The 11,822-nt window shown below is 32.7% G+C and overlaps 1 protein-coding gene across 3 annotated transcripts; it reads right to left on the minus strand.

The window, feature by feature from the left end:
- On the minus strand, positions 1-8,821 carry LOC113861807 (uncharacterized protein At2g33490-like). Of its 3 annotated transcripts, none has more exons than XM_027494842.1 (11): positions 8,410-8,821; positions 7,838-7,910; positions 6,725-6,799; positions 6,544-6,605; positions 6,365-6,433; positions 2,905-2,933; positions 2,622-2,829; positions 2,305-2,529; positions 2,057-2,110; positions 777-1,737; positions 1-483 (listed from the first exon to the last, which is right to left on the minus strand). In XM_027494842.1, the coding sequence occupies exons 1-11, from the start codon at positions 8,521-8,523 to the stop codon at positions 473-475; spliced, it is 1,881 nt and encodes a 626-aa protein (XP_027350643.1). In that variant the 5' UTR covers positions 8,524-8,821; the 3' UTR covers positions 1-472. The 3 variants fall into 3 exon arrangements, with proteins under 3 accessions (XP_027350643.1, XP_027350642.1, XP_027350644.1); XM_027494841.1 differs by having other exon boundaries at positions 108-492; XM_027494843.1 differs by lacking the exon at positions 8,410-8,821 and having other exon boundaries at positions 124-492; positions 6,717-6,799; positions 7,838-7,865.
- Between the last annotated feature and the right edge of the window lie 3,001 nt (positions 8,822-11,822).

The raw sequence follows: 11,822 nt of genomic DNA on the forward strand, positions 1-11,822 counted from the left end.
AACAAATTGGAGACATAAAATGTAATTAAGCCCAATAATAATAATAATACAGAAATCAGTACCCAAATTCAGGCAAATGTGTTCAAAATTCGAGCAGCTGGAAATTTGTTGAAAATAAATGGGATAAGCATCTCATTCTGTTGCTAAATTTCTTTCATCGTTGAAGAGGTTCAAGTTGGACTTGCGTGGGGAGGTGAACAAAATTTTTCATCCGAATATGTACACAACACATTATAATGACAATCATGTAGAGTTTAGTTCCCATCATCACTAGTTAAAGTAAAAATAATAGATACAAATTGAGATGAGAAGCTAAACAATACATAAACAGCATATTTACATATATTTGCCTGAACATTTTGCTGGGCAAAACCCTGTAACTCCACAACGCGAGTGATTTAGCTCCCACAACCATAGAATAAAGACACTTGAACTACGAATCATTCAGCAGAACTCAGATTCAGTATGAGATTTATCTCCCACCTGCATCCACTGAAAAACATCATACTCACGTTTGTTTCTCCTCAGGATGAAACTGACACGGTAAACCACAATGAGACTAACAATAAAAAATGTTGATGCAAAACACAAATAATGCTAGACCACATGATTGACAAAGAATGACTTGGAAGTCTGAAACCCTGTACTACAACTCCGTAAAATTGAAGTTAAGAAATGAGGCAGCAATCATAAAGAATATTGTCTATTTCAAATGCATATCCAAATTTATACAAAATAAATAAATAATAAGAACTATATAATAAATGGTATCTAACCTCGGATTTCACTAGAGTGAGAAGCCAGGTCAGATATATTTGATGCTCTCTGGGATATAGGAGTTAGTGGAGGTGATGTAGCTTCTTCGACCTTCTCTGGAACTTGGGGTGTATCCAAATACTTAGTATTAGAAACATTCAATGCCATAGCTCTCTGACTACTAGAGGGTATAGAAAAACTTCGAGAGACAATTATAGGTGGAGTTGGAAGTGGAGATGCTGTACTGGATACAACTGTAGGAAATTTACTAGTCGCAGCATGCTCTGGATTTCTGAATACTAATGGAGCAGAGTGACCAACTCGAGAAGATTTCATTGGCTTGCTGGACTGATTGCCAGGGGGTCTAGGAAGCTCGTGAAGCTCACTTATCCTAGGTGAAGAAACAAGGGGAGGTGAAGCACTAGGAGATGCTTTTGGAGATGAAGGCTGGGGCACCGGTAAACGTGGAAAACCTCCAGAAACAGGTTTTACTGATAGTAGCTTATTACTCAATGGACCAGAAAAAGCTTGTCTTTTTATTTTCTTTGTATCAGAAGCACTGAAAAGATCAACTTGTGGAAGTGATAGTCCCTCTGCTGAGGGGCGTGGTAACTGGGTGGATGAAGTATCACTGTTGCTTTCTTTGAGAACAGAGTGAGCTCTAGGGATAGTTGGTTCTGACAATTTACTATCAACAAAATCTTTTTCATTCTTTTTTTCATCCAAAGGTGAAGAATGCCACAAATTATGCAAAGATCCACTTGCACTCGTGCGGGGAGCTGAGCTAGTTTTTGTTTCTTTGTTGTGTACAGGTGTTGGAAGTACATACGCATTGGACTTTGCTGCAGTTGATGATAACATTTGTCTTACTTTTTCAGCAGGATCAAATTTCTTTTCTGCAATTATTGGAGCTGAATAACTGCTGACTCTAGGATCTCTATTTGAGACTTTAAATTCTCCTTGGTTCTTGTCTAAACTTGTCTGCCAGAAGACAAGTTAATAGAAGTATTAGAGGATGACCTAAGTTAAATTAAAGAATCATTCTCAATTGATGACCTGTTAACCAAGGCAACAGTGAGAATTAAAATTGTCATTGTCACAATGCTAAACTTATATCCCTAAGATTAGGTCTCAAATAATACCTTCAGCGCTTATCCTAAAGATTAAGAATTTTTTTTATAAATATTAGAAACAATATTAAATTTGATCAGCTAATTTGCCTAATTTATTTCTTTACAACTGATTTAAGATTTAACACTAGTTTCAAATTGGATTAAATCAAAAGAAGTAATAATAGAACCTCTGCAGTTTCTGTGGCTGAAGATTGAACATATGAACAACCCGATTCTTCAACCTAGCAGTACATAGTCAATGATTATGATAAGATGAATTTATAACTCTGATTCTGATAAAACATTGGTAATCTAAAGAATATAGAGATAAACAAGTATAAAATAATAACAATTACATGATTTGGCAACATTTAAATAATAAAACAAAAGCACGTAATCATTGACCTCAAAGTTTTGGGTAATATAAAATTCGCACCTCTGCTGAGTTTGGTGATGTGGAAACAATATATGACCCTTGCTTATTTGATCTGTAGTCAAAACTTAACTCACCACCTTCAATGACCTCAAAGTCATTTTCATCGTCATTATTACCATCCTCAAGGCCACTGAATTGGTAATCAATATGTTGCTGTTCAGCAACCATCCTAACATGTGGTTCAACAGCCTCTAGTGATTTAAGTCCTTTCCGAAAAAAATTCAACTACATTTAAAGCAGAACAAGAAAAAAAACATCAAGACACAGATAGGGACAGGAAAAAGATTTGGATGCAAAAGGTCATAGGTTAAGAAAACCTGAGCAGCATGGTGACGAGCTGCTTGTGTTAGGAGACTACGTGACTGGCCTTGTTTCAGGGACTTCAACCGAAAAGCACAGAGTGTTGCTTCCTCTTCGTATTCATCATGAGCTGCTTGTAACTGCTGTAAAGTGAAACTTTCACCTTTGCTACTTTTTGACTTTCCTTTCTCTTTCTGTTGGGCAATCATGTATTCATATACATCTCTGAAAGCAATAAAACAGATTCAGGAAACATAATATGATGTTGAGAAAAACAATAGCACTAGCATAAATACCAACCTTTTTTCATCACATTGCCGCTTCATGTCCTGCATGAGGAATAGAAAGGCATTGAGATGAAACATGACAGTTATATATTAAATATAAATTTATACAGCAGCAAAGTCACTACATTTCCAAATTATTGATCAATGTCCCAGGCGAGGCAATATGGCTCTAAAGAGCATCAAGGAAGTCATAGTTTTGTATATCTTAGACTTGAGCTTTGTAAAGAAGACTTGATTATGTTAAAGCCCAGCTTAAAATTAGAGAAGGTGAAAAATTGAATAACACTTCCTCCTTCCCCTGTTAAGTTTTACAACATTTCCTGTACACCTTGCTCAGTTTTGCTTCAATCTCCACTATTATTAACAACCCTCAAATCCCTTACATACAAGTACATCACTCAACAAATCCACTAATCAACTTTAAATGCATGAATGAAGCCCATAACTTACTGTATTTTCATAGCAGAAAGTCAGAAACTTTAAAATTCAAAGATAGGTTTCTCTAATAGTCATTTCCTAACCAAACTTTTACCCATATCAATAACAATTCTCCAACTTGTTCTCCAACTATGAAAATTCAGGATGAACATCTAATGAATTATTTTTCTATTGCTTTCCTTTCTTTCTTTTTGTTGGTGGCAGCAGCAGGGTAAACCTAAATCTAAATCAGTTTTAGATATAAAAACCAATTATGAGCAATCACCCAACAACCCATAGGTGATTTGGTCCTTGACATGGTATCAAAACCTCAAATACAAAGTGGTCAAGAGTTCAAACTTCATCAGGCCCATACTTCTAAATAAAATTTGAATTTCAGCACAAGATATAGTGGGTCAATACATTGTCCATGCTTCAAGCTCAAAGTCTCTTGTGTGATGGGCTGTTAGATATCAAAACCAATCATGATCAATCACCTAGCAACTTCAGTTTTTAGGAGATGGTCCTTGACATGTTCAAATAAGCAATTCCTATGGTCTGTGAGGAACAATGTTATCAGGTTCATATGCTGTAGCATAGTTATTGGGTGTTCACCATACTTTCCAGTACACAGTACAGGTAAGGGTACATGGCATATGACCTTCTAAGTATGCCAGTACATGTGGGTATACATAGTCAGTATGCTATTTTGGGTTTGCAGTATGCTTTAATATATTAATCAGTATGTTACTCGATGAAAATTTTCCAATTAATTATAAATTACAATTAATGGTAGCAGTTGATTACAAACTACTTTCAATTAAATGTGTCTCTTCATACTCTTTTTTTTTATTGGTCTAGCCATAAATATGTTTTCCAAATTTTTTACCTTTCACAATATTGACGGCAAAGTTGCTCAATAGTGCAACTTTTTGTCTCTACTTACCACAAACAAGTAAAAAAAAAAGAATGCCACTTGTACAAACCTTGCTATGAGGAACAATATTACCCTTCATACTCCTTACCTTCTATCTTTTATTTTAGTTTTTTTCTTTTTTCAATAAGGCAAAATGAACAGTTATTAATTTATCTCACATCCTTGTACAAAGGCCTTCTCGCTGACAAAATGCCAAACGTACCATTTATTTTTTCCTTCTTCCTCCAGCCTTCTTCTACCTTGAAAACTCTTCTCTACAGAAATAACTGCTGCCTTCCACTGAGTTCATCCATCTGGAACGCCAGTGTTAGCTAATTTTGTGGCAAATTGTGCAGAATTAGTACACTAAAGTACTGCAATCACTGTGCATGAATTGGTACACAGTTTGAGGGGGTTACCAGCGAAGTTCATAACTATAGTCTAGAGTTAAATGCTTGTTGCCTCCATTCTTCTGAATATAATTAAATTGGTACACAGTTAAATGCTTATTTGAGGCAGCATGTTAGGTATAAAACCATTCATATGACTTCATCCCACACTTACTTTTGCAATACTTAGCTAAAAGCTACAAGTTGTTCACTGGACAAAGATAACAGCTAAAGGAGTAGGTAGCATTAGAGTGACAAAAAATTGCTTGTATAGAGCACAGCAGTCTATGCTTTCAGTGAGAAGTTTGTATTGAGTATGTTTGAGAGAGGGAGCTCAGAATTCCCATATTTTGTGATCTACGTGTGTCATCTGATAGACAAATACCTGGTATCTTTATTAGAAAGAATGGAGAAAGAATTCTACAATTTGCAAAACAGAACGCAAACACACTGCAGAACTTTGAGAGTCTGCACCTCCCAATGCCAAAAGGCCTCAATTTCCTCCTACAAATGACAAGACATCTCTTTCTTAACCTATCCTATTATTTATAGGCAACATGCCTTATTTCTTCAACAAACCAACTTAACTATCTATGTAACAAACCATCTGTTGATAACTAACTAACTAACCAACTCATGGGTAGAAATGTCTCACGGATGTTCACTCAACAAATTAAATTATGAAGATGAATCTTCTGAAACATTCAAGAGGATGGAACAGCCTAATTTCAACGGGCATGTGATCCCCTTGGATGTTTGGCTAGGGCTGAGATTTTTATTTTGAAAACCAGAACTGAAAGTGCTGCTAGTTCTTTTGCAGGTTTCAATTAAAAGAGCAGCAGTGCAGTGGTTCAGATATCTAAAGAAGAGGATGCCTGAGAAAATTTGGGAAGCACTGAAAACAGAATTTCTGAAGAGGCTTGGCTTTTTGTGTAGGTAAAGCAAATTCATATGAGCAATTTGTGGCCTTGTGCTGAAATGATTGGGCTGAAGATTATGTGCAAAAATAAGAGATGCTGTTTGAACAACTACTAGAAACTCCTGAAGAACAAAGATTGGAGCATTGGGCTACTTTAAGATGGCTTGTGTGAGACAATTACTGATTAGAAGAAGGATCCACACTCATTGCCCACAGGGAGCAAGATCAATTGAAGAAGGGTTTTAGGGAGATAGCATGGGGTTTGCAAATCTTGGCGCTGTTTGGCCAAATTGGCAGTTTAAGGGGCAGTTACCAAACTTCAAGTCAGCGCATAGATTTTGGGCATAGCCCACCCACAACTGGTTCAAGTCAAATGGGAGATACCAGCCTAAACCAAATCCAACAGCCCAATTAGCTGAACGGATTTTTTTCTGCAGATAATCTGAATAGCAGTGCTGGGTGTAATAGTCAAACAAGGACGCAATTCAGGAATAGAGGTATGAAACAATTGTCATAACAAAAGGATGTTCTGGAAAGGGAAGAAAGATGCTGCTTCCAATCTAGCCCACTGTTGAGTCCTCTCCATAAATGTCCTGACTCCTGAGAGAAAGCTTTGGGATTTGTTATGGGGGAAGATGACAATGGAATACCATAAGGGGAATGAAGTTGCTGGATTGGTGGAGACTTTAGAGTCAACTAAACCAGTTAGTGATAAAACATTTTACTCATTTCAACATTGAGGACAAGAGTCACAAGACTGCTTCTTAGTAAGAATCATTTAGTAACAACTAAAAATTAAACATGACAAAAGGAGAAGTACATAAAAACATACCTCAACAGTTCTTAGTTCATTAAGAAGAGACTCTGACGGATTGGTTATTGTCATTACTATGTGAGAACGCTGATGAGCAGAAAGAATCAAGTCATTATAAACATTTTGTTAATGAAGATTGCTTAGGTGAAAAAGTAAAAGCAAAACAATCAAAATGTTGCACTCAAAGAGAGGCTCACATAGCTATCAACAAGCTTCTGAAGTTCAAGCTGCACACTTCCAAGCATCCCCAAAACTTTACCTGCATGCAGTTCATAACAACTGTAGCAACGACTATACATCATATAAATCAACTAGCAAAAAGGCTAAGTATCTTGAATAGCAGAATAGGGCAGTCATGAAAATATTTTACCCACTCACCACTTTCTTCATCATCATTTAAGGCAGTTTTCTCGAGCAGACAAGTACCCATTTCTTGCAGCGACTCAGCAAATTCTGGAATACATAACACAATAAGGGATACTCTAGAGACTTTACTATTTTCAAGGCAGCAAAACTCATCTAAAAGAACTAACTCAGAAAATTTAAAATGTTTGTCTAAACATCAGTAAAGATAACATAGTGTAGATGCATAAGAAAAGGATACCCTAGAGAGTAGAGACTTTGATATTTTCAAATACATCCATGCTGCTATCTCACTAGACTTAAAAGGTAGTCACAATCGCAACAACACAATTTCAATACAAATAAGAAGACCTTCCCAAGGCAGGTGTGCAAGTTCAGCATTATGAGTTGTTTCCCTATATGGGCATGAATGGCAATTCTAGACTACATCAGTGGGGTAAAGACCATGCCAGCCATGGACTATGGCAACTGGAAATGTAAATATGTAGAGACATTATACATGATGACACAATTTCAATACAAATAAGAAGACCTGCCCAAGGCAGGTGTGCAAGTTCAGCATTATGAGTTGTTTCCCTATATGGGCATGAATGGCAATGCTAGACTATATCAATAGGGCAAAACCATGCCAGCCATGGACTATGTCAAGTGGAAATGTAAATATGTATCTTAAATTGTTAGAGACATTATACATGATGACCAAAGTGAATAAAAAAATGCACATATAATATTTTACTTAAATTTTTGGAGATATAAAACACCACAGACTAACTGATAAACAGAAAAACAAAATGCAGATTTAGTTCCTAAGGCTTTGTTTGGGAGTTAGTTTTTTGAGGGAAGGGGAAGGCTCATATCATGATAATCCTTGTTTGGGAGCTTTCATCAGGGGGAGGTTTTATAAACCCTCCTAACTCTATGTTTTTAAGTTCCCCAAATTTGGGAGACTTTTTATTAACCCTCCTTTCTCCTCCCTTCTCCTCTCCTGACTCCTCCCTTACCCTTCAAACCCTTTCCTTCCTTCTCCCTACAAACTCCCAAACAAAGCCTAAGTTTCAAAGACATTACAAGTGAGGAACAAAGTGAACAATATGAGCTATTAACCAAGCACCAAAGACTTTTTTTTACCGTAAGCACTGTTTTGTGTAGCAGCAGCTGCAGAAAGCAAGCTATCATAGCAATCTCTCATATCTTGCATGTCCTGCAAAACCAGGACTAGAATTAGTGAGCCACATAGAAGAGACTGAGCACAAGATCATTCAACATTTTTCATCAAACTCCCATTGCCACACTCATTTTTAACACCCTAACCCTGTAACTACAACTACGATAAATAACCGAGCTCAAGAGTGTAATAAAGCCAGCACTGAAAGAGCCAAATTTCCTTCTGAAACACTATCCACGTGTTATCTCTAGAAAAAAAAAAAAAAAAAACTTTTGTTCCATCACTGACAACAAGCTTCACAACTGAAACTGATTATTATTATTATTATTATTATTTTCCACAGAAAATCGTGGGGACAAAATACGAATTTTATGCGACCGAGCACGATTTGAGGAGGCCAATTGAAAAAGCCACATAATTTCCCGTAACAAGATCAAATATTTATTCAATAGCAATAAAAGTTTTTAAAAAAAGAAAAAAGAAAAGGGAATTATCAGGTTCAGAATACAAAAAATTTGCAGGGGGAGAGAGAGACCTTGGCGGCGAGAGCGAGGTCGTCGAACTTAACGGAGGGGTGAAAGTCTTTCTTGTCCTTGGGAACGCTCTTGTGAAGTGCAATTTTCCTCAACTTGCTGAGAGAGGACTTCATTTTGCACCCTAAGACTAAGGAAGAAGGAGGAGAGAGGGTTTTGCGTGGGAATTGAAGGGAGAATCTCAGGGAGAAAGCAAGTGTTTGAAGAGTGTGAAGGACATTGGAGAGAGAGAGAGAGAGAGAGAGAGAGGGTGGGTGGGTCAAAAGGAACGGAAGGAAGGTAGATCAGAGAGAAAGAGAGAGATGCGAAATGAGGAAACCAAAGGGGTATCACTCCAACGTCACGCCCCTGAGCCCAGAACCCCGCACGCTTCCACACTCTTCACACGTGTGCCCACTCCGTCTGTCTCCATGACCACTTTCGTAATTTAACACTAATGCTGCCTCTTCCTCGATTCACATTTTTTATATCGCGGCTTTCTGCATGTAAGCACGTTTAGATACGATTTTTTTAAGGAAAGTAATAGTTTATTTTTTAAACAAATCATTAAGAAAATTGATAAAAAAATTATTAATTATTTAAAGTAAATTGGATTAAATTTGTAATAATTTAAGTCTTATGAATAAATATTTATTAAGGATATCAAATATATAGGTAATACATGCTATATTTTTCTAATTAGAATTCAATATTTATAAGTAATTAAATTCAATTCTAAGTGAGTATTCAACGTATCAAAATTTTTTTTTAGATCTTGAAGGTTATATTAATTGAGAATCATATTTTTTGAAATTTTTTTCTAATAATATAAAAAATTAATTTGGTATTTCTTAAATTTTATTAGAATACCATACAATGATTCTTGAAAATGTTTGATTTAAATAATTTTTTAAAATATGCTTTTCCTCTTTGTGATGATTAATATATTTTATTTATAGCATCAAATACATTTTAAAAAGATTTAAAAATCATATGAAACAATTATAACATAAAAAATATGTTTAAAAAATAAAATTATATTTAAAAAACTCAACTTATTATCTCTTCATTTCTCTTTATTTCAGATGATTAATATACGAGTGACTAAATTATGAAATTTTAATAACAATTACTTTAAATAATATTCAATTATAATAATAAGTTAGTAATAAAAGTTTTGAATAAAAGATGATAAAATGAAAAGATAATATAAATTAAGTTTAGGGAATAATTATACTTTTATAGTTTTACTTTTATGAAAAACATATTTTTACCCCTTTCATGAGGGTATTTTCTTAAAAATTTAAATTTAAAAATATATTTTTAGGAATTTTATTTTATGATAATTTTTTTATCTTATGCATTCTAAACATAAAAATTTAAAATTCTCAACTTAAGATTGTTAGAAAATTTTTAAAAATTTCTCTACCAAACACCTCTTAAGAGTTGAGACTAACAAAATTTATTACTAGCAAAAATGTTAATTTTAATCTTAAAAGTTGAAAATAAGCAACTAACAAAAAAAAAAATTATTGAAAAAATATTTATTATCTTAAGAATATTAAATTGTAATTTTAATAAATTTTTACTATTTCTATGTATTTAAACTTCATTTTTATTATGGATTGAGTTTGATAAATTTATATTACGAATTATTTAATTTTAGGGATACATTTTGAAAAATATAGTGCTATTTTAACTTTTTCTTACCTTTTTTCTATTTATACAAACATATTGAAAATATATTTTAAATATGATAGAGATATCTTCTTGAATGAAAAAAAAATATTGCCAAGACCCTTTCATTTCATCAAATTATTTGATTTCCTTTATTTTGTACTAAATTCTTAAAAATATATATTATTTTCAATCACACTTCTTTGAACTAATAGTGTTATTTTCTTTAATTATTTTTATAATTTTAAATCATTAGTATAACTAATCACAATTAAAAATATTTTTATAAGTTTGAATAGGATTGTCTTCGAGAGAAGATACACGAAGTCTATAAAAAAAAAAAAATCTTTTATAGACTATTTTCGTATAGTATTTAAAATTAATACATAGTGAAATATGAGATTTTGAGAAAAATTACATAAATATAGTAAAAAATTAACTAATTTTACTAAAAAATTGGTATTAGTGTATAATATTTTTAAATTTCATATTTAAATTAATTTTCTACTTTTATAACCTTAATTTTTATAACATTTTCTTTTTCTTTTTTTTGAAAATGATGTGCATGAAATTAATAGCAAAATATTAAGAATTTTAAATACCTATGTAAGATCTACCATTAATATTAAATATAATTTAGTTAATGTAATTTATCCTAATACATTTAATATATTTAAATTAGAGAGATAAAGTTTTTATATTAATTTTCCGTGATAAAATTTTTTAATTAGAAGGACGAAAGTGTCAACGGTCAGAGATATAGTATGAGAAGCGAAAACTTTGAACCGTACTTTGACTGACAGTGGAAGGGTCAGATTCAAATACGCTTTCCCTCGCGTCATATATAATATATCTTTTCAAATTTTCGTCCTTTTGTTTTTCTTATAAGAAACAATCAATAAGATAATGATAAGTATATCATTATTTCGTATTAAATAATAACATTAATTTTTTTTATCTTATAACAAAGTTTCATTTTTTGTAATGAAAAATGGGATTCCTTTGTGTGATATGTTTTTTTTGTGATAGCGGAGCAATTGGATTAAATTAATTTAACATCTTTTCAAATTAATGTCATGGTTGACATAACAAATGAAATTCAGAGAAAAGAGTGTAACGTAACGTGAATGTATTTAAAAATTGACGTGCTTTGAATGTAACCAATTCATTTGGTTATAATAATAATATTATTATTCGGCTATGTTTATATTATGTTATGTTCTCTCTCTCTCTTTTTTTTTAATTTCTGGTAAGAACAGTGACGTACTTCGTAAATATCGGCAGAGAAATTTAGTATGTCTTCGTTTCATTAATTGAAAGTCAAAAGAAGAAAAGAGAAAATATCTTTGCCACCCCCTTTGTAAAATCTCTAACTATTTTTTGGGTACGTAATATTAATTTTATACTTTGATCTTTCGACTATATGCTAAAATAATAAAATAACAACTGTCATTACATCTTGTTAATAAGTATTTAAATTAGATAAAATTTTCTTGCCTTTTATATAGTCTCTGTAGAATAATTCTGATCATTAATTTTAAATTGATAATTAATAGAATTAATAATTTAATTAAAAAATATGTTAATATTTTTATTTTTAAAATATTAAAAAAATTACAATCGTTAATTTAAAAATAATATTTTATATCTTCTCAAGTTAATGAGTATTATAACAAAAACTTTTAAATTAATTAACGTGCTTTTAATTACAAAAATAAGGGTGTTTAACTAGAGATACTAAGAAGTTTTCAAAGAGTGC

The sequence above is a fragment of the Abrus precatorius genome, unplaced genomic scaffold, assembly GCF_003935025.1.
Source record: "Abrus precatorius isolate BTA unplaced genomic scaffold, Abrus_2018 Scaffold3, whole genome shotgun sequence".
Taxonomy (NCBI): Eukaryota; Viridiplantae; Streptophyta; class Magnoliopsida; order Fabales; family Fabaceae; genus Abrus; species Abrus precatorius.

What these genes read in the sequence shown, in the direction of transcription:
- LOC113861807 (XM_027494841.1), bottom strand. Translation starts at nt 8,523, where the DNA reads ATGAAGTCCTCTCTCAGCAAGTTGAGGAAAATTGCACTTCACAAGAGC. An exon ending in ATGAACTAAGAACTGTTGAG is followed by an intron (nt 2,934 to 6,364) that starts GTATGTTTTTAT and finishes TTCCTCATGCAG; the next exon opens with GACATGAAGCGGCAATGTGA. An exon ending in CAGCCACAGAAACTGCAGAG is followed by an intron (nt 1,738 to 2,056) that starts GTTCTATTATTA and finishes GTCTTCTGGCAG; the next exon opens with ACAAGTTTAGACAAGAACCA.